This window comes from Salvelinus alpinus, chromosome 31 (genome assembly GCF_045679555.1).
Source record: "Salvelinus alpinus chromosome 31, SLU_Salpinus.1, whole genome shotgun sequence".
Taxonomy (NCBI): Eukaryota; Metazoa; Chordata; class Actinopteri; order Salmoniformes; family Salmonidae; genus Salvelinus; species Salvelinus alpinus.
The window spans coordinates 6,258,033-6,280,837 of record NC_092116.1 but is presented as its reverse complement, the minus strand read 5'-3'; the positions used below and the strand labels follow the sequence as shown (position 1 = coordinate 6,280,837).

Sequence of the window (22,805 nt, the reverse complement as noted above, 5' to 3'; positions counted from 1 at the left end):
TGTGTCTGAGCTGTTGAATTGCGACTCTATTTTGTCTCTGTACTGGGACTTAGCTTGTTTGATTGCCTTGCGGAGAGAATAGCTACACTGTTTGTATTCGGTCATGTTTCCGGTCACCTTGCCCTGGTTAAAAGCAGTGGTTCGCGCTTTCAGTTTCACGCGAATGCTGCCGTCAATCCACGGTTTCTGGTTTGGGAATGTTTTAATCGTTGCTGTGGGTACGACATCGTCAATGCACTTTCTAATGAACTCGCTCACCGAATCAGCATATTCGTCAATGTTGTTGTTGGACGCAATGCGGAACATATTCCAATCCGTGTGATCGAAGCAGTCTTGAAGCGTGGAATCAGATTGGTCGGACCAGCGTTGAACAGACCTGAGCGCGGGAGCTTGTTGTTTTAGTTTCTGTTTGTAGGCTGGAAGCAACAAAATGGAGTCGTGGTCAGCTTTTCCGAAAGGAGGGCGGTGGAGGGCCTTATATGCGTCGCAGAAGTTAGTATCACAATGATCCAAGGTTTTACCAGCCCTGGTAGCACAATCGATATGCTGATAGAATTTAGGGAGTTTTGTTTTTAGATTAGCCTTGTTAAAATCCCCAGCTACGATGAATGCAGCCTCAGGGTGTGTGGTTTCCAGTTTACAAAGAGTCAGATAAAGTTCGTTCAGGGCCATCGATGTGTCTGCTTGGGGGGGAATATATACGGCTGTGATTATAATCGAAGAGATAGATAATGCGGTCGACATTTGATTGTGAGGAGTTCTAGATCAGGTGAACAGAATGACTTGAGTTCCTGTATGTTGTTATGATCACACCACGTCTCGTTAATCATAAGGCATACACCCCCGCCCCTCTTCTTACCAGAAAGATGTATGTTTCTGTCGGCGCGATGCGTGAAGAAACCAGCTGGCTGCACCGACTCCGTTAGCGTCTCTTGAGTTAGCCATGTTTCCGTGAAGCAGAGAACGTTACAATCCCTGATGTCTCTCTGGAATGTTACCCGTGCTCGGATTTCATCAACCTTATTGTCAAGAGACTGGACATTGGCGAGTAGTATGCTAGGGAGTGGAGCGCGATGTGCCCGTCTCCGAAGCCTGACCAGGAGACCGCTACGTTTGCCCCTTTTACGGCGTCGCATAGGGTCGCCGGCTGGGATCAGATCCATTGTATTGGGTGGAAGGCAAAACACTGGATCCGTTTCGGGAAAGTCATATTCCTGGTTGGAACGATGGTGAGTTGACGTTAATCTTATATTCAGTAGTTCCTCCCGACTGTATGCAATGAAACCTAAGATTACCTGGGGTACCAATGTAAGGAATAACACATAAAAAAACAAAATACTGCATATTTTCCAAGGAACGCGAAGCGAGGCGGCCATCTCGGTCGGCGTCGGAAGTCTCGTATAAATTATAAATAAATATTATCTATGGCAATTTAAATGCACAGAGATACCATGACGAGATCCTGAGGCCCATTGTTGCGCCATTCATCCGCCGCCATCACCTCATGTTTCAGCATTATTACGCAAGGCCATGTCGCAAGGATCTGTACACAATTCCTGGAAGCTGGAAATGTCCTAGTTCTTCCATGGCCTGTATACTCACCAGACATGTCGCCCATTGAGCATGTTTGGGATGCTGTGGATTGACGAGTACGACAATGTTTTCTAGTTCGCATAGCCATTGAAGAGGAGTGGGACAACATTCCACAGGCCACAATCAACAGCCTGATCAACTCTATGTGAAGGAGATGTGTCGAGCTGCATTGGGCAAATGGTGGTCACACCAGAAACTGACTGGTTTTCTGATCCACGCCCCTACATTTTTTAAAGGTATCTATGACCAACAGATGCATATCTGTATTCCCAGTCATGTAAAATCCATAGATCAGGGCCTAATGAATTTATTTAACTTGACTGATTTCCTTATATGAACTGTAACTCTTGGAAATTGTTGCATGTTGTGTTTAGATTTTTGTTCAGTATACATTTTTGCAAGCATGGTTTTGAAAAAACCTTTACATTTGATTGTGTGGTATTTATGCACCTAGATTGGCTTTATCTTGATTGAAATGTTTGCATTATTAATTGTAATTTTTGTGAATAGTCAGATCATGTTTGAGCATGAGTTTTGGTTTGTGTGTGATCGTTTTAGATGGTAATTTCCTATTGATTGCTTTGCTCTTAGTTGAAAACTCTGCTTTCATGGTTGTTATAGTCACCTCTGACAATGGTTTACCCTCTCCTCAGACCTCAAAATATGGCTTCATCATCCCCAAGAGTTGCCAGTGCACCAGGGTTTCCATCCACTCAAACGTCCTGTTCAGAGGCTCAATTGGAAGACTGCCCAGTGGACACGAGCATATTATGGGAGAAACCAACAAAGGACGGTCCACAGCTGGCCATGGATAGATCAAAAGAGGAGAGAGACATGGTGAGATTTATGGCAGATATGGTCCCATCTTGCCCAAGAACTGCCAGCATTCCAGGCTTTCCGTCTATACATCTGTCCAAGGAAGTCAAGGTAGAGAGGGAACCTAACATGGCAGATCTATTGCCATCCTGTCCAAGAGTGGCTGGCACACTCAGATTCCCTTCTCTTGAAAGTCAGGTAGAGGAGTGTACAATCAACACTGAGGCAATTTGCGAGAAGACAGTGAAGGGGAAAGAAGAGGTGACCATTAGGTCCAGTCCACATTTGGACAGATTACAAGAAGAGCTAATGAAACACATGGTGACTATGGAGCTATCGTGCCCTACTGCAGCAAGTATTCCCGGCTTCCCCTCTGCACCACATCCCAAAGCTGAGGTAGATCTAAGAATGTTGAGTCTTGTGCCCGCTTGTCCTAAAGTTTCCAGTCTCCCGGGTTTCGCATCCACTGAGGGGGCTGCAACATTAGAGTGGCTTGTTGACCCCAAGCCTATGTTTGAGCTCTTGGAGAAAAAGAAGAAGAAAGAAGAAGAAAATGTTTTTCCAAAAGACAGATCAAAAGAAGACAGTGAAAAAATGAAAGCAATGGTTGCTTTGATGCCATGTTGCCCAAAAGCATCCCTGATTCCTGGTTTCCCCTCTGCACCACATCCAGAAGCTGAAGTGGGGACAAGTAGTGTGAATCTTGTTCCCTCCTGCCCTAAAGTTTCTAGTCTCCCTGGTTTTCCATCCATTGAGAAGGATAGGGAAGCAGTGTGGGTTGTTGATCAGAGCTCATTGTTCAAGATACCATTAAAGGATAGGAAAGTCATTATTGACAGCTTAAAGGTAGACAAAGAGGAAATTAAAACCAATGTTTCATTGAGGCATTCGTGTCCTGACGCTGCAAGGATCCCTGGCTTCCCATCTGCACCACAACCCAATATGTTGAGTCTTCCCACTTTCCCTGAAGTTTCCTGTCTCCCTGGTTTCACATCTACTGAGGGGATTACAACATTAGAGTGGCTTGTTGACCCCAAGCCTATGTTTGAGCACTTGCAGAGGAGGAAGAAAGAAGAAGTTTTTCCAAAAGACAAATTTAGGAAGGAAGATGGTTCAAAGGTTGCTTTGGTGCCATGTTGCCCAGAAGCATCCATGATTCCTGGCTTCCCCTCTGTACCGCAACCCCAAGAGGTCTATTTTGAGCCAACCATACTCAGCCTTCTTTCATTGTGTCCAAAAGTCTCCAGTATTGCAGGTTTCCCATCTCGTCAGCAAACTGACAGAAAAGATTGGCACACCGATCTGCCCGAGGATCATCAGCCATTATGGGAGAAGCAAATGAAGGTGAAGCCAGTTGTGATAACGGAAAGATCAGAAATAGACAAAGCCAAGATGAAAGGAATAGTATCTCTGGTACCATCTTGTCCGAAAGTGGCTCGTACCCCTGGTTTCCCATCTGTACCACAACCCAAAGAGGTATATTATGGACCAAGTATGATCAGTCTATCATGTCCAAAAGTCTCCAGTATTGCAGGTTTCCCATCCCATCAGCAAACTGACAGAAAAGATTGGCACACAGATCTGCCCAAGGATCATCAGCCATTATGGGAGAAGCAAATGAAGAAGAAGAAGATGATGTTATTGATGGAAAAATCAGAGAAACACAAACAAGAAATGAAAGAAATGTTGGCTCTGGTACCATCTTGTCCGAAAGTGGCTCGTACCCCAGGTTTCCCATCTGTACCAAAACCCAAAGTAGTATATTATGGGCCAAGTATTGTCAACCTTCTTTCATTGTGTCCAAAAGTCTCCAGTATTGCAGGTTTCCCATCCCGTCAGCAAACTGACAGAAAAGATTGGCACACCGATCTGCCCGAGGATCATCAGCCATTATGGGAGAAGCAAATGAAGGTGAACCCAGTTTTGAGAATGGAAAGGTCAGAAAAAGACCAAGCCAAGACGAAAGGAATGTTGGCTCTGGTACCATCTTGTCCCAAAGTGGCTCGCACTCCTGGTTTCCCATCTGTACCACAACCCAAAGAGGTCTATTATAGGCCAAGTATGATCAGTCTATCATGTCCAAAAGTCTCCAGTATTGCAGGTTTCCCATCCCATCAGCAAACTGACAGAAAAGATTGGCACACAGATCTGCCTGAGGATCATCAGCCATTATGGGAGAAGCAAATGAAGGTGAAGCCAGTTGTGATAACAGAAAGATCAGAAATAGACAAAGCCAAGATGAAAGGAATAGTGGCTCTGGTTCCATCCTGTACGAAAATGTCTCTGGTGCCTGGTTTCCCATCTGTACCACAACCCAAAGAGGTCTATTATGGGCCAAGTATGATCAGTCTATCATGTCCAAAAGTCTCCAGTATTGCAGGTTTCCCATCCCATCAGCAAACTGACAGAAAAGATTGGCACACAGATCTGCCCAAGGATCATCAGCCATTATGGGAGAAGCAAATGAAGAAGAAGATGTTATTGATGGAAAAATCAGAAAAACACAAACAAGAAATGAAAGAAATGTTGGCTCTGGTACCATCCTGTCCGAAAGTGGCTCGTACCCCAGGTTTCCCATCTGTACCAAAACCCAAAGTAGTATATTATGGGCCAAGTATTGTCAACCTTCTTCCATTGTGTCCAAAAGTCTCCAGTATTGCAGGTTTCCCATCCCGTCAGCAAACTGACAAACATTATTGGCACACAGATCTGCCCGAGGATCATCAGCCATTATGGGAGAAGAAAATGAAGGTGAAGCCAGTTGTGATAACGGAAAGATCAGAAATAGACAAAGCCAAGATGAAAGGAATAGTATCTCTGGTACCATCTTGTCCGAAAGTGGCTCGTACCCCTGGTTTCCCATCTGTACCACAACCCAAACAGGTATATTATGGACCAAGTATGATCTGTCTTTCATGTCCAAAAGTCTCCAGTATTGCAGGTTTCCCATCCAATCAGCAAACTGAAGGAAAAGATTGGCACACAGATCTGCCTGAGGATCATCAGCCATTATGGGAGAAGCAAATGAAGGTGAAGCCAGTTGTGATAACAGAAAGATCAGAAATAGACAAAGCCAAGATGAAAGGAATAGTATCTCTGGTACCATCTTGTCCGAAAGTGTCTCGTACCCCTGGTTTCCCATCCGTACCACAACCCAAAGAGGTATATTATGGACCAAGTATGATCTGTCTTTCATGTCCAAAAGTCTCCAGTATTGCAGGTTTCCCATCCAATCAGCAAACTGAAGGAAAAGATTGGCACACAAATCCACCCAAGGAGCATCAACCATTATGGGAGAAGCAAATGAAGAAACTGATTTTATTTATGGAAATATCAGAAAAAGACAAACAAGAAATGAAAGGAATGGTGGATCTGGTACCATCATGCCCTACCGCAGCAAGTATTCCTGGCTTCCCCTCTGCACCACATCCCAAAGCTGAGGTAGATCTAAGTATGTTGAGTCTTGTGCCCGCTTGTCCTAAAGTTTCCAGTCTCCCTGGTTTTGCATCCACTGAGGGGGCTGCAACATTAGAGTGGCTTGTTGACCCCAAGCCTATGTTTGAGCACTTGGAGAAAAAGAAGAAGAAAGAAGAAGAAAACATTCTCCCAAAAGACGGATCAAAAGAAGACATTGACAAAACAAGAGCAATGGTTGCTTTGGTGCCATGTTGCACAGAAGCAGCCGGGATTCCTAGCTTCCCCTCTGCACCACAACCTAAGAAAGAAGTAAATCGTGTGGATTTCACACAATCGTGCCCCAAAATCTCCAGTCTACCAGGTTTGCCATCTACGGCCAAAGTCCAGACAGGATATTGGCACGTTGAACAGAAGCCTCTGTTTGAGAAGACACTGAAAGATGAGACCATAATAATCCAAGATAGGTCAGCAGAAGACAAAGGAAATATGAAAAATATAGTGGCACGTGAGAGTCTCACTCCTGGGTTCCTGTCCTTACCACAACCTAAAGCAATGGAAGGACAAACCATGTCTGCTCTACACCCATCTTGTACAAATGAATCTACAGTAGCTGGATTACCTTCTAGACAGCCAATTGAATTAGCTCTGGCCCAGGGAGAAGAATCTGTGAGTTCTATGCAGCCATTGTATGAAAAACCATTGAAGGATGGGTCAGAGGATACCGCACTTTCCAAGCCTGACCTAGGCAGTGCAGTTGGAGATGAAGGCCTCAAAACTATGGTTGCACTGGCACCATCTTGCCCCGAGGCAGCAAACATTCCTGGTTTTCCATCTGTGCCCCCTCACAGTCCAGAGTCTGTAGAGGCACATGGTAAGACATGTGTGGTTAAGCATGTAATATTCTAATTCCAGTGACTCACATTGCAAGTGGAAAGCAACATTCTTTTGCTTTTGGTTTTTAAGAGACAAGTATGCAGACAAAGGAGAAAGAGGTGGCTGGAGAACCAGCAGAGTATGTTCTAGATAAGGGGTGAGTGTTTGAGCATATGACTCTCTGCATGGATTGCAGTGGTAGTGATATGTTATTGTTTGTCTTATTTGGTCTGCCATGGCCACTGGAAAGCCAGATATTTGAGCTCGGGCAAATCTCTGAACTAACTGTCCAGTGAAAATCTCACTTTGAGAAGTTAATATTCTGTTGACTCATACCCAAATAATGTTGTCGACTCATCTTATAATCATATTTGTGGCCAAAGCGTAAATGAGAGGGAAAAAAACCCACCGGTAACTTCTATCTCAAACAGACTCTTTCAAAAGTGCTTGCTATGAGCTGGCCAATCAGCGGTCTACTCGCATGAATATTTTCTATGACCGGTATACTCCCACACCATTCTGTTGTTGGGTTACGCCCACACCATTCTGTTGTTGGGGTACGCCCACACCATTCCAACAGAGAAAAGCTGCTTTTTAACATACTTAATTATCATTTTTGGAAGGAAGACTATTTCACTCTTATTGTAAATCATTCTAGGTCATATTTCATAGAAATCTGGAAATACTGAAAAGTTAGTTTGAAAGACTGCATGGCTTTTGGTCATTTTCAAGATGCTCTGCATCTGAGATGTGTTTTAGGTCTGGGAGCCTCTTACATGGCGATCAATAATTATGGATTGAAATTCTTACTGAATTTGTGACGGGTGAGTCATTGTGGTGCATGCCAACAACTGAGTGTTTTTCTGTGTGTGGCATGGATTCTGTGGGGATGTTCTTTTCAATGTTCACCTCTCATGTTAGTGTCCTCAGCAGCCCACAAATAGAGAGGTCCACACCTGAGGAGATCCAGAAGCCCTCAGCAGTGTCAGAACCAGAGCTAGTCTTGGGGTGGGAGGTGCTGGAGGCTGAGGGTTCTGTGGCAGAGAAGCCAAAGGAGGCCTCTGGCCTTCTACAGAATATTGTTGGTGTCTTCTCCAGAGGGTAAGTGGGAGATTGGTGTGAGGCAAAATGTGTAGCGTGTTTTCTTCTTATAAAGTAGAAGCATTCTGACTCATGAGTCCACTTAAGGTCATTATATTCACCAGTATCACCGTCATGTTCACTAGAGTTGTTTAGATTTCTGTTTGCATGTGATGGCATTTTCTATTTTTGATCTTCATCATGGATTGAAAAATCACAGTTTGGTCAAATTTAGACCTTCGAGCAACTTTCGAATGCGATTAATAAAATACATTTCTTGATGATTGAAGTTTGAACGATCTGTGTTCATTCGCCTTGATTTCTGAGAAGACTTGAGACTTTGTGTATGGTTGGCATGCTCCAAATGTGTATCACTCTTTATTTTTAGGGTTCAATCCCTCACTTACTGTTAGTATCCCTCTCTCACAGTTATGAAACAGTAGCAGCCATTTTGGGTCCGTCTGGTTCACCTCCAACAGAAGATGTCGACAGTAGCGTTGTGGACCCAGAGGACAGTGCGGTCCCATCAGAGAGCTCCTCTGATCCTGTCCCAGATATATCTATCCTTGTTCAGGAAGCAGTGTCTGGAGAGGCACCGCATGTTGAGGGTGAAACCAAACCAACTGTGGAGCTCCCAACCACCGCTGAGCCATCCTTGTTGACTGTGGAAGACAAGCAATCCAACTCTCCATCGGCAGTGAGACAAGACAGTGAGGATGGGTTCGTTGGAGTCGAAGGCCCAAGCAGTATGAGAAAATGGCCGCCGTTGACGGAGGCTGACCTTACTGAGATCTCCAGAGGAGAGTTTGTGGTAACTGGGGAAGAAGAGGTTACCCTTGACTCATGGGCGCAAATAGGGGAGAAGTCAACATTCAAAGTGCAGGATTCTGGACAGATAACAGGTTATGTTGAAGTTTTTTCAGCAGGGTCACCTATCGAGACAGAATTATCACCTTCATTACACCTGGACAAGGGGTGAGTGTCATGGCAGCAAACCCGTCTCGGAACTATTTGCCTGCACGGCTTGAGAATCCAAATCCGTTTATTTGCAGTTATAACATTGTCTCTCGTTTGCATAATGTTTTGCTCAGCAATGCTTGCTACTCAGTGAACTGTGATGGACAAGTCTACAGTACAGAATGGATGGGTTTAAGCTGCTTCTTGATGCTTAAGGCACTTGTTTGTGGGTCCAGGTCATCAGTGTCTTTGCACTGTTTATGCTGCTATGTCAGACGTGTCACAAATATATGTGTGTGAGCGCATGTTTGTATTTTAAGCAAAGGAACATGGACGATTTGTATGAGTTATAACTGGTCACTGTGTTGAGTTGTTCTCTTGTAACACTTCAGTGTCTCCTCAGTGGATTTGGGTAAGCAACTGTCTCTATTTAGTAATTTGCTAGCTTATGGAATGTGGCTTGTGTGAAAAATCATTGTTGAAAGGTTGTTTTTTTGGGATAATATAATTAAACAAAAAAACGTTGTTTAAAGTGAGAAGTTAGGCCTTCAATGGAATCTAATTCTATAGCAAGACCTGAGACATGACTGTATTGTTTTTTTCTTTAAGCCCCCAACACGCAAGCACAGAAGAAGCCTCTGGCCCTACCTCACAACCTACTGCAGACAAGTTGCTGGTAGAGGGCAAGTCTGAAGAACATATAGTACCCATACCAGATAAACCCTCTGATGATCAGACTGTCACCCCAGTCACCTCAGTTGAAACACAATCAGAAGTTGCCCCCCCTCAGAGAAGCAGAAAGAAAAAGAGATCCCTTCCACAAGAGTCTCAACAAAAAGCAGATGGCCAAGGAAGTGTGGCTACCCAGGATGTCGCTGCACAGGTAACAACTAAACTGGTCGCTCCTCATCGTTTGAAGAAAAACGAGGGAAGTCTTCCTCCAGAATCTCAACCGGAAGCTGATGATCAAGGGATTGTATTTAATGTGGTCCCTTCACAGCCTCTAAGGAGAAAAGACAGCCTCAGTCCGGGGCGCAAACAAAAATCTGAGAATGTATCTGCACAGAAGCCCATTGAAGTAGTCACTTCCTGCTGTCCAAAGAGAAAAGACAGTAGTCTTTTAACAGAACCTCTAAAGAAAGCTGATGGTCAGAAGGGTTTCACTGCCCAGGCAGCTCCTCAGGTGGTCCCATCACGGCCTGGTAGTAAAAGAGACCGTAGTCTTTCAACAGAGCCCCAACAGAAAGCTGATGCCCCTGTCCAGGCTCACACAGACGTGGTCCCTCCTTGCCGTACTAAGAAAAGAGACCGTAGTCTTCCAGCAGAGTCTCCACACCGACCTTTGAGGAGAAAGGAAAGCTTCACTAAAGACACATCAACACAGGCAACTAGCCTGGTCCCACCTCTGCGCCCAAGGAGAACCTCTAGAGCCTCCAGTGCAGAACCTCCAGAGAAACTTGGCCAGGGAGCCACTGAACTGATTCTACCACAGCCAGCTCAGAAAGCCAATGAGCCAGAGAATCTGATTGCCCAGGCGGTCACCAAGCTGATTCCACCTCAGCGCACAAGGAAAGCATCTCTCTCTACCGAACATCAACAGAAAGCTGACGATTTAGAGAGCGCTACCGGTCAGGTCACAACTGTTCCCCTAACACCAGATCATGTACCGACAGAGTCGTACCCGGACTTTGGTGTGAGAGAGACTGCCCCCCTCCTGATCATCAGAAAAATAGCCCCGCCAAGGCGCAGCAAGAAAACAAATTCTCCCCCAGTGGAATCAGGCAAAGCAGAAGATGAGGCTGTGGTTGTAGAGGCCCTGAATGCTGCCAACCAGGGGTCTTCAGCACCATCCCAGATAGAGGATCTGATGATAGACTCGTTTGAAAATGTTGAGACCGAGATGCAGTCTCAGAACGCCACAGAAATGGCCACTGAGCCAATTGAAGATAAGCCACACTGTGAAGGGGTTGCCGTGAATTTGACCGTAATTTATAGGCCGCTCATTGACAAGTAAGTTCCCATATTTCATATTGCAGTACACCTACTGTAATCTTAAAACAGTATCAAAGCAATTACTGTACAATGACATACCGTACAATATCGTAGAATTGACTGTATTATACCGTGAAAAAAGTCAATGCTACCGTAATCAAATGAATGAATGAATGGATGGATGGATGGATGGAGGGATGAATGAAATTCATTGAGGGAATTAGGGCATGTATTTCACATTATTTTACTGTAATTACATGGGATTGGTGCAAGCAGGTTGGCTGCTAGGTAATGTGTTTACATATCGCAACATATCAAATAAATATTTTGTGTTTTATATCACTTCCACTTCTAGAGGCCTTAACAAAGGCTTCTAAACAGGCTATGACTACAGGGCAAAACGGACCAAAAGGACATGGCAAAATGCTCAACCATTAAAGGTTTAAGACTTGCTGCCACTCCAATCCTGTCCCCTATAAATTTTTATTTGATGGAGCTCTACTACCACATACCAGTTCAATTGGTACAGCTCTCTCTAACAGGTGCAACAACTATAGCCTCTTACAAGACATGCCTCAAAATATGTTAATGAGCCAGAAACAACAATACCATGCACCCACTAGTGGTCAAAAGGTTTTTGGCGCTCCCAAAATACAGTACGGTACTGTATTCTGTGGAATGGAATTACAGTACCATTCAAAATACACCAATTATTTCCCCACCCACAACAATTTCCCACAATGCACCATAATTTACAGTATGCTGCAGTATAATGCTTCACAGCATTTTACTGTTGATAATACCCCAAATTAGTGCATAAATTACAGTTTTCCGTTACAGTGCAGCTCAGAAGGTATCGACAGAGGACACTGCGGCAGAAGTAAAGACTGAGGACAAGCAGGAGTACTTACCAGTCCCAAAGCCTCGTGGGAAACGAGACCCGACCCCACCTGTCCATTTAGATGCTACCAGACCAAAGACCCGGCATGCCTCTAGTGGGCATGACAACGATTCTACCAGAGAGAGAGGACGTTCACATGCAGCCTCAGCCTCTGTGCTGGAACCACCTCGACGCAGCAAGAGGAGCAGTAGTCTTCCTCCCGTACCCCCTGGGTGCCAGCCTGCAGCATCTGGTGAAGTGGTGGTTGCTCCTCTGCGTAGGAGGAGTAGACTAAACATAGAACAATCAAGCATGCCTGTTCCAGTTCCCCGCTCGAAAAAACGCCTCAGTTCCACTTTCTCCGATGGAACTCCTTCAATGGACTCCTCATTCACTAGGCAGACAGATTCCCTTGAGGGCTTGTTGTCTCTCTCTCAGGAAGACAAACAAGTCACCAGTCAGGAAGCCACAGAGGGTTCAATATCATTAACCTCAAGCATGGTCTCCGAAGGGAGCTTTGTCACAATTCTTCACTCAGAGGAGATATCACCAGAAGTTATTGTCTGCGAAAAGGGACTGGAGGAGAGTGGGGAGAGCTGGACCTTCACAGATACCGCTATGGTCACTGAGGCTTTCACAGATACTGTAAGCGAGGACATTGAGAGGGGTTCAGAGGCAGAGACTGTCTTTGAGAAAGGACTGGAGCAGAGCATGGAGAGCTTGACCTTTACAGATACTGCCATTGTCACTGAGTCCTTCACAGAAACCCCTAAGTTCTTCGCAGACACTGTTAGTGAGGACATTGAGAGGGGTTCAGAGGCAGAAGTTCTTGACCAGACCTCTCCAACCACTGCTACACCAGCTGAGGACGACTGGTTACATGTTAAGGGAGCCAAAGAGACAGAGAAGATGGAGGTAGAGAGAAAATACACGGGGGTTGAAGAGGTGGACTTTGGCTTTGAGTCAGTAGACGTAGCTGACGGTGGCTTAGATAAAGAGAGGTACTGTATGTTATGTTGGACACGCATGTGCAAAAGAGTAGTTGCGTGACATATTTACATTTTTGAGTGCATTTACATGTAGGGGAGAGTGGGGTAAGAGTGGAAGAGTGGGGTACATTAACGATCAGCATCACTCCGTCAAGGGAAATAATGTATTATTTCTAACAAAGATATTTACATATATTTCAGGATGTTGTATATCCCTGGAAATAATCAGAATTCATGTAAACATGACCGTTTTAAAAACATAGCTTGTCCAAAAAAGTGATCAGTTGGCACAACTTACTCCGGGTATGGGGTAAGTTGAGCCGTGGGACGGGGTAAGTTGAGCCGTGGGATGGGCTAAATCAAGCCGCCTACAAATGTATGTACTGAATTAAATATATATTTGCCCATACAGCTTCAAGGATGCACTTTCATACTAGGTTAAGGACCGCATATTGAAGCTTATAGAGACCCCCAACTGATCTTTAAAGATCTCCTTTGGTTTAGATACAAGCACCATAAAACCTCTAATGCAATAAATGAGTCTTAGTGAGAATCCTAACTTGCTTTGCACTTTTTCCCATGTGGTTTCTTCCTTCACGTACTCCATGAAATTATGACCTCTTCCTAAATCTTTGGTCAAGTGATTAGAAACAAGGGTGACTCAACTTACCCCCTTAGCTCAACTTACCACACTCTCCCCTAGTTGTTGAAAGTTCTACTGCTACTATGCTTGCATGAAAATTAACTGATTGAGAAAACGCCATATATTTCATCCATTGCCATTGTTTTAAATGTGTTGCTACAAAACAGTTTAAACAAAAAAAATCCAGAGTATAGCATTGTTGCTGCGTAGTCAAGTCATATTAAATCCCTGTCTTTCTCTTTTTAGGCAGCAGGAGGCAGCAGAGGAGCCAACAACACCTGAGCACACACCTGCAAACTCTCAGGAAATGGGTCAAGACAGTGCTGCTTCTCCAGAAGTACGCTATTTATAGTCATATCAGTTGACCAATCCTCCACCATTTATTTTGTTTCATCATTGACTTATGAAATGTTTACCCTTACCACCATCATATATGTTTACCCTTACCACCATCATATATGTTTACCCTTACCACCATCATAAATGTTTACCCTTACCACCATCATAAATGTTTACCCTTACCACCATCATAAATGTGGACTCCTTACCACCATCATAAATGTGGACTCCTTACCACCATCATATATGTTTACCCTTACCACCATCATAAATGTTTACCCTTACCACCATCATAAATGTTTACCCTTACCACCATCATAAATGTTTACCCTTACCACCATCATAAATGTTTACCCTTACCACCATCATAAATGTGGACTCCTTACCACCATCATAAATGTGGACTCCTTACCACCATCATAAATGTTTACCCTTACCACCATCATATATGTTTACCCTTACCACCATCATAAATGTTTACCCTTACCACCATCATAAATGTTTACCCTTACCACCATCATATATGTTTACCCTTACCACCATCATAAATGTTTACCCTTACCACCATCATATATGTTTACCCTTACCACCATCATAAATGTTTACCCTTACCACCATCATAAATGTTTACCCTTACCACCATCATAAATGTTTACCCTTACCACCATCATAAATGTTTACCCTTACCACCATCATAAATGTGGACTCCTTACCACCATCATAAATGTGGACTCCTTACCACCATCATAAATGTTTACCCTTACCACCATCATAAATGTGGACTCCTTACCACCATCATAAATGTGGACTTCTTACCACCATCATAAATGTGGACTCCTTACCACCATCATAATTGTTGACTCCTTACCACCATATAATGTTTATATTTGATGTCGTGTTGTTTTAGGGTCTCATGGCCAGTCCTGGCCTGGTCACTTCCAGCCAGTCACTACTGGAGTGGTGTCAGGAAGCCACCAAAGAACATAAGGGGATCAAGATCACTAACTTCAGCACATCCTGGAGGAACGGCCTGGCCTTCTGTGCCCTTCTACACCACTTCCACCCGGACAGGATGTAGGTACCGTCTGTGGAGAGCTTAGACATGAACATAAGCAGGCATTATGTCACAGTTTCTTTAACCTTTGAAAATGACATCATGATTCTTTTTTGCGTTAACTTGTTTCCTGTTCTTGTGTGTCGATTTTTTTTCTCTCTTCGCTACTTAGAAACTTTGAGATGCTGGACCCTTATGACATCAAGCGCAACAACAAGAAGGTGATTTTCCACATGTTATTTCGGCGTGTGATAATCAGTCAGAGTATAATTTGCTAACCCATCATTTCCTCGGCCTAGAATGTTTATCATGAAGTGTTTAGCACCTTAACATTTTACCAGTGGTGGAGAAAGTACCCAAAAGTAAAGATACCTTCATAGAAAATTAGTCAAGTAAAAGGGAAAGTCACCCAGTAATATAGTACTTGAGTAAAAGTATTTGGTTTGAAATATAGTTACATTTTTGAGTGCGTTTACTGTAGGGGAGAGTGGGGTAAGTTGAGCCATTTTTTACATTCTGCATCACTCCGTCAAGGGAAATATAATATTATTTCTAACAAAGATATTTACATATATTTCAGGATGTTCAGGATATATCCCTGGAAATAATCAGAATTCATGTAAACATGACAGTCTAAGTCTCAAAAGTAAAAGTATAAATCATTTCTTATATTAAGCAAACCAGACGGCACGATTTTCTTGTTTTATTATTTTATATAGCCAGGGGCACACTCCAACACTCAGACATAATTTACAAACGAAGCATTTGTGGTTAGTGAGTCCGCCAGATCAGAGGCAGTAGGGATGACCAGGGATGTTCTCTTGTAAGTGTGTGAATTGGTAAATGTTTCTGTCCTGCTAAGCATTCGAAATGTAACAAGTACTTTTGGGTATCAAGGAAAATGTATGGAGTAAAAGTACATTATTTTCTTTCGGAATGTAGTAGAGAAAAAGTAAAAGTTGTCAAAAATAGAAACAGTAAAGTACAGATACCCCCCAAAAACGACTTAAGTATTAACTTAAAGTATTTTTACTTAAGTACTACTGCATTTTACCCATCCACCCCATCTCCTCTTTAACCCCCAGGCTTTCGACGGCTTTGCTGAGCTGGGCATTTCTCGGCTGATGGAGCCCTCAGACATGGCCCTCCTGGCCGTGCCTGACCGCCTCATCGTCATGACCTACCTCAACCAGATCCGCACCTACTTCTTGGGCCAGGAGCTGAGCGTGCTGCACATAGAGGCGGACAGCAGCGAGTCCAGCTACGGCGTGGCCGGGGAGAGCCGGGAGGGCCCCGACCCGGAGGCCGCTGCACGCTACTGTCAACGGATCCACGATGAGGCCCTCACAACGGACACCAATGGGGGCGCTGCAGAGAAGGAGGCGTATAGTGACACTAAGGGGGGCACCAATGGGGACGTGGTCCCGCCCCCTAGAACCAAACGGCTGCAGGCTGCAGGGGCAGGAGGAGGGGCCCAGGCCCCCGTCGCACCCCCAAGGACACACTTCTTATCTGCCAAGTCTGGGTTCTCCCAGCTAAAGGATGCAGATCTGGTTAAGAAGCGGCGGTCGCAACGCAGCTCAATAGACGAGGCAGACTCAACCGAGGTAAGTGGCCTACGATCTCTCTGTCTCTCTTCACCTTCTCTTACTCTCACACCCAGCTCCTCTTTGTCTCTCTTTTTCTTTCTCTCTTTCTCTCTCTCTCTCCACTTTCTGCCACTTAATCTGCCAACTCTTTTTCTCCATCTCTGTGAGTGATTCCTTTGTTGTCTTTACAGGTTGCTACAGGTCAGGAAGAGGTTGGAGCTACCAGAAGGAAATCAGAAACAGGTACATACAGTGTATTGATTTTGTATGATGTTATTGGAGTTTACACCCACACAGACTTACTGAGTCTCCAGTTTCCCAGGAGCTTTGATTGCACAACACCCATCAGAGGTGCAGTGGATAGGAGAGCGAGAGAGAGAGCGAGTACAGACACAAGTCATCACAGTTTTCTTTGCTGTACTTGACTCATCCATCCCCTGAGCATTGGCATCACTCACTCTAATTACTTTGATGGTTTCCTGTCGTTAGGATCAGTCCTTGGCCTATCAAACTATGCTAATTGCCTCTTGTCATCGCAGTCTCGTTTGCCACTTTAATGCTTGTCTAGTAATTGCACAGTGGAGCTACTGCATTATGTTCCTATGTATTTCCTTACGCTGTGTTTGTGTGTATTTTCCATATAGAAGGGGAAGCTGGTGAAGAAGGACGATCGGCTGAGGAGGAGTGCCAGGTCTGTCACTTTCACAAATCCCTGCCTGCCGCTGTCATAAACACTTACGTGCATCAAGGAAATGCCAATGTTCTGTATATGAAAGAAGTGTGTGTCTGTGTGTGTGTGTGCGTGTGCGCGTGCATCCAGGACGCCAGCCAGTATGCACTGAGTGAGATGAAGGCCCTGGAGGCGGAGCAGAAGCACATTGACAGCAGGGCAGACATAGTGGAAAGGAGACTACGCCGACTGATGGAGTCAGGTGAGGGGGGATGGGGGGAAGAGAGGGGGGGATGGAGGGAGGAGGGGGATGAAGAAAGAGAAAGAAAAATACCCTTGAATAAATGCTTTCAGTATTGTCAAAGCTTCTCTTTATAATGACGCCCTCTCTGTCTCCATACATGTAGGTAGTGACAAGATGCAGGAGGAGAAGCTGATTCAGGAGTGGTTCACTCTGGTCAACAAGAAGAACGCCCTCATCAGGAGACAAGACCAACTACAGCTGCTGTATGACCCACCATCCCCGCTGTGTTCTCCACCGTTACCTAGTGCTTCAAAAACAACGCGGACATATCATAGAGCCATTACACTGATCTAACCAAAAGTTATTCTGCTCCACAGACAAGAAGAGCAGAACCTGGAGACGAGGTTTGAGATGCTGAACCGAGAGCTGAGAGACATGATGGCTATTGAAGGTAAAACTGCAGTACCGATATACTGAACTACAGGATTCGTGATGCAACTCTTTTCTGCAGTACAGCTCACCACTGTGGTCGGTTTTGGTTATAGTGACATACAATGGCAAAAATCTGTCTTAAAGCTAGAATCCTTCATTGAAACAATAACAATGTTTTCCCCTGCCCCTGTTTTGCTAAAAAGCTAAGGGAGGCGGCTGGATAAATGTAACCCCTCTCAAATTCACAGACAGAGCTAATTATGCAATGACTGACCATCCATGATATCAAATGTATAGTTTTAACCATGTTTTGAGGCTTTACAGTGTTTGTTTACATTTGCGGTGTTTACAAACATTGGAGTAAAACACGCTTATGGGGTTCGACAGTTGAACTAAGCTCACGAGGCGTTCTATTCTTCAAGAATCAATGGGTATATATATCATCAATTTCCAATCAAGTCCAAAAATTGATGTAGCAGCTAAGGATTCTAGCTTTGAGTCTGCAAAGGACATCTGAAGTATGGCAGTAAGCTCTGGGCGTGATTGACTCAGGCTAGTTCATCTGTTAGGAAAAGCCAGACCTGCCAACTGTGCCAAGTGGTATCTGCCCTCGAGTTGGTTTGAGGAAGTGCTCCTTTCTTTAATGTCATAATTTATCTGAATCCTTTATTTACTTCCAGTTTCAGCATTAGGTTCTAAATCTTTAAAGAGGGCCTTAGGCGCAGCGGTCTAAGGCGCTGCAGTTCTTGAGGTGTCAATACAGATCCGCGTTCGATCCCGGGCTATGTCGCAGCCGGCCGCGACCAATAGAGACCCAATGACGCTACGCACAATTGGCCCAGAGCCGTCCGGGTTAGGGGAGGGTCTGGCCGGCCGGGATGTCCTTGTCCCATCGCTCTTGCGACTCCTGTGGCGGGCCGGGCGCAGTGCATGCTGACACGGTCGCCAGGTGTGTGGTGTTTCCTCCGACACGTTGGCTTCCGGGCTAAGTGAGCAGTGTGTCAAGACTTGGCAGGGTCGTGTTTCGGAGGACGCATGGCTCTCGAACTTTGCCTCTCCCGAGTCCGCACGGGAGTTGCAGCGATGGGACAAGACTGTAACTACCAATTGGATACCACGAAATTGTAGAGAAAAAGGGGTAAAAAAATATATATATATTTCATTGATCTTTAAAGAGAAGTTTAAAATTAAACTACAGGGGATTTTTGTTATGTTTCACACGAAATTTGAATGTTATTAGAGCAAGGTGAAAGCCAATAGAATAAAAAAAAAAAGGAAAAAGACCATTGTAAGAAAAAGCTGGTCATGGAACTAAATTACATATTGGCAAAGCAACAACTGTCTTTTCTACTCTGTACCACCCTCAATCCTGTATCACTCTTTCCCTGTCTTCCTCTCCTCCGCTCCCTCTCTCTCTCTTCCACTCCCTTCTTTCTGTCCTCCAGAGTGGCAGAAGACAGCGGCCCATAAGCACAGGGAGCAGCTGCTACTGCAGGAGCTGGTGTCTCTGGTCAACCTGAGGGACGAGCTGGTCCACGACATGGATGCCAAGGAGAGAGGGTGAGACAGCCATGTCTGCATATCAGGGTTGCCCAACTGGTGATCCGCAAACCGAATTTGGCCTGCGGGTGGTTTTATTTGGCCCCTCAAGTTTATGAGCAAAAAAGACAACATTTATTTATTTTCATGGTTGGACATAAAAGACTGTAAAAAGACCAGGAAATCAGTTGCAAGTTATTTAAATTTTTGCAATCTGTTCCCAAGTATTCCCACACATATTAGAGAGACACGTGATCATATACAAGTGTCTACGCAAGGTTTGAAATCATTATGTTTTAGTCAAATATTATATCTGTTTGTGCTTCTTGCGGTCCATTTGCAGTCTACAAATGATTTGTAATTAAGTTCCGGTCCCGACCATCCGCTCAAGATAAAATCGTCCAGCCACTGAATCTAATTGATGATCCCTGCCCTATACAGTGCACTACTTTTGACTAGAGCCCAAATGGCCCCAGGTCAAAAGTAGTGTACTATATAGGGAATAGGGTGCCAATTGGGACGCAGTCCCCTCTAAGTCTGAGAGGGGAACTATTTTCTATGGGACTACTGTTCTAGCAGGTCTATCTCCCTGTTCTCTGCGCCTAGGGCTCTGGAGGAGGACGAGAGGCTGGAGAGAGGCCTGGAGCAGAGACGCAGGAAGTACAGCAAGAAGAGCAAGGAGGAGAAGTGTGTGCTGCAGTGAGGCCTGGCGTCGGACACACCTGAACCAGGCAGCCCTGTGGAAGGTCACCTGGGTGCACTTTGGGACTGATGTTGTATGTGTGTGGCTCATGACATCAACACTGCATGGAAGAGACTGAGAACAGTGTTATGTGACTGCACTAAGAGGATGGAAAACGATGTTCGCCCCCCCCCCCCCCCCCATGATATGACTGAGCCTCAATCCAACCTATGACTGGTTATCATCAGTCGCTTTGCTCTTCAGATTGTGTTTTGATTGGATTGAAGTGTTTTTCTTGTCGCTTATTTTTCTATATGGATGCAGAGTTTGTGTGTACCTGTGTTTGTGCGTGTGAATGTGTGCGCTGATGCGTGCCATTGTGAGTGCAATCCATGACTGTATGGCGCTATTCTGTGTATTTAACTTCAGGTCACAAAGACATATCCCTAACTAACTTATCACCAGATAGTTGCCTTACTGTAGAATCTGTTACAGTAGTGTATTGTATAATGGGTTACTTACAAAAGGTATTTTCCACCGAATGGCATATTATGGACGCGACAGGGCTCCAGCTACTATGTACAACAAAGACCTACTTTAGGGCCATGCAGCAGGTGGATTGATTCACCCGTCTTCACCTACAGTTACATGAGACTGACAGGAGCGCTCTGTGATTTATTGCCAATTACAATGGAGAGATGGAAGGAAAGTACTCGTCTTGTGCCAAACAACTATTGCCAAAAATATTTTTCTTATTTCTTGCAGTATGTTGGCTGTGCAGACAGCACACAGCAGACATCCGTTGTCTGATCGTTTATCGACGTGGATGTCGAGGAGAGAAGAAAACTGACATTGTTGACACGGTCTAGGTATTGAAGGTGTTAAATGTTTACTTGCAGCGCTCCAACGCTCAACTAGAGTGGGAGATTTAGGAGGGAAGGGAAAAGAACGGGAGTCTATACGGTAGCTAGTTTCGTAACCTACAGCTCGGTGTCTGAAAGAACAAAACCGTTTGAACTTATCAAAGTAATTTATGGTTTTATTTATTGAATAGGTATTCAACAGATAATCTTACAGATCCTGCCTGTCAAATGTGCCTTTTGACCAGACCCATAGTTTTAAAAATGACTGGAAGTATGAACTTTGTTCCTAGTTTGGATATGTTTATGCAGTGAGTTTGAGTTCAGTTACTTGTTTGTGACATTAGTCTTGCAATGTCTTGTTTTCCATTGATTGTTTTTTTGTTGTTGTTTTATTAATTTAATTAATTGACGTAGAAGCTGTGGAGTCTGAGAATGAAATGATCGGAAATACTAGAGGACAGCAATATGCAAACAGAAAACATCAGGCAAATGCATGTTTTGTAGTATTTCCATCTTTACCTCACCGCTATCAATTACTATAGTCTTATGCACGTGGTTGTTACAGAAGATGAAATGTGCAAAAGGGTACGCAGTAAACAAATAACCCTCATAAGTTAACATGGTCTAAAAAAAATACACTTGACTTTTTCAAAAAAAATATTCTAAGATTAAAACTCCAGGACTTCCTTACTGCAGTATCACTATCATTGGCCAAGATTGGACTAGAGGTTGATATTCGCTTGACCTCTGCTGCGCAACACAACAGAGTAAAAACTAGATTCTGTCCTGAGTTATTTTGGGGTGCCATTTGACTGAGTGATTTTTTTTAGACAGTGAGGTGTTTGAACTTGTGTTCCAGTCTGCGCCTCCTCTGCCACTCTGTTGTTAGTTACTGTGGTAATGTTTACTGTCCCCTGTGTGAGTTTGAGAAATGTGCTTTTAGTTTTCTGAAATAGCTTTTTGGGGAAGTTTTTTGTTTGTTTTAATGTTACGTACATTTGCACTATTTGTAATGTTTGGAAAATAAAAGCTATTTTGGATGACTCGGAGAAACCACAATGCGTCTATTTAATGCTAATTTTTATATGGAAATCATTCATGAATCCTTACACGTCAAGGTGGATACATACACTACATAGCCAAGAGTATGTGGACACCTGCACGTCGAAGATCTCATTCCAAAATTATGGGCATTAATATGGAGTTGATCCCCCTTTGCTGCTTTAACAGCCTCCACTCTTCTGGGAAGTCTTTCCACTAGATGTTGTTGGAACATTGGTGCGGGGACTTGCTTCCATTCAGCCACAAGAGCATTAGTGAGGTCGGCACTGATGTTGTGCAATTAGGCCTGGCTCACAGTCGGTGTTCCAATTCATTCCAAAGGTGTTCGATGGGGTTGAGGCCAGGGTTCTGTGCAGTCCAGTCAAGTTCTTCCAAACCAATCTCGACAAACCATTTCTGTACAGACCTCGCTTTGTGCACGGGGGCATGCTGAAATGGGAAAGGGCCTTCCGCAAACTGTAGCCACAAAGTTGGAAGCACAGAATTGTCTAGAATGCCATTGTATGCTGTAGCATTAAGATTTCCCTTCAGTGGAACTAAGGGGCCTAGCCCGAACCATGAAAAACAGCCCCAGACCATTATTCCTCCTCCAAGACCATTATTCCTCCTCCAAACTTTACAGTTGGCACTATGCATTCGGGCAGGTAGCGATCTCCTGGCCAAACCCAGATTCGTCAGTCACGCTGCCAGATGGTGAAGCATGATTTATCACTCCAGAGAATGCGTTTCCACTGCTCCAGAGTCCAATGGCGACAAGCTTTACACCACTCCAGCCAATGCTTGGCATTGCACATGGTGATCTTAGGCTTGTGTGCAGCTGCTCGGCCATGGAAACCCATTTCAAGAAGCTCCTGGCAAACAGTTATTGTGCTGATGTTGCTTCCAGAGGCAGTTTGGAACTCGGTAGTGAGTGTTGCAACCGAGGACAGACGATTGTACGCGCTGTGTGCTTCAGCACTCAACAGTCCCGTTCTGTGAGCTTGTGTGGCCTACCACTTTGCGGCTGAGCCGTTGTTGCTCCTATACATTTCCACTTATTATTTCCACAATAACAGCACTTACAGTTGACCGGGGCAGCTCTAGCAGGGCAG

The 22,805-nt window shown here is 44.5% G+C and overlaps 1 protein-coding gene across 12 annotated transcripts in view; it reads left to right on the top strand.

Moving 5' to 3' along the window:
• LOC139561873 (EH domain-binding protein 1-like protein 1) overlaps positions 1-21,695 on the top strand; it is a 63,957-nt gene extending 42,262 nt beyond the window's left edge. For 8 of the 12 annotated variants that reach the window (XM_071379236.1, XM_071379235.1, XM_071379239.1 and 5 more), the window contains 17 exons: positions 2,247-6,697; positions 6,790-6,856; positions 7,621-7,800; positions 8,209-8,754; positions 9,346-10,746; positions 11,569-12,609; positions 13,487-13,577; positions 14,487-14,653; positions 14,806-14,854; positions 15,719-16,240; positions 16,414-16,465; positions 16,867-16,913; positions 17,043-17,154; positions 17,300-17,399; positions 17,514-17,587; positions 19,014-19,128; positions 19,714-21,695. In XM_071379236.1, the coding sequence (XP_071235337.1) occupies positions 2,247-6,697; positions 6,790-6,856; positions 7,621-7,800; positions 8,209-8,754; positions 9,346-10,746; positions 11,569-12,609; positions 13,487-13,577; positions 14,487-14,653; positions 14,806-14,854; positions 15,719-16,240; positions 16,414-16,465; positions 16,867-16,913; positions 17,043-17,154; positions 17,300-17,399; positions 17,514-17,587; positions 19,014-19,128; positions 19,714-19,810 (9,112 nt within the window). In that variant the 3' untranslated portion in view covers positions 19,811-21,695. Of the gene's footprint in view, positions 1-446; positions 1,830-2,246; positions 6,698-6,789; positions 6,857-7,620; positions 7,801-8,208; positions 8,755-9,345; positions 10,747-11,568; positions 12,610-13,486; positions 13,578-14,486; positions 14,654-14,805; positions 14,855-15,718; positions 16,241-16,413; positions 16,466-16,866; positions 16,914-17,042; positions 17,155-17,299; positions 17,400-17,513; positions 17,588-19,013; positions 19,129-19,713 lie in introns of those variants that run through there. The other 4 variants (XM_071379243.1, XM_071379234.1, XM_071379244.1 and 1 more) reach the window with 4 other exon arrangements.
• The last annotated feature ends 1,110 nt before the right edge of the window (positions 21,696-22,805 follow it).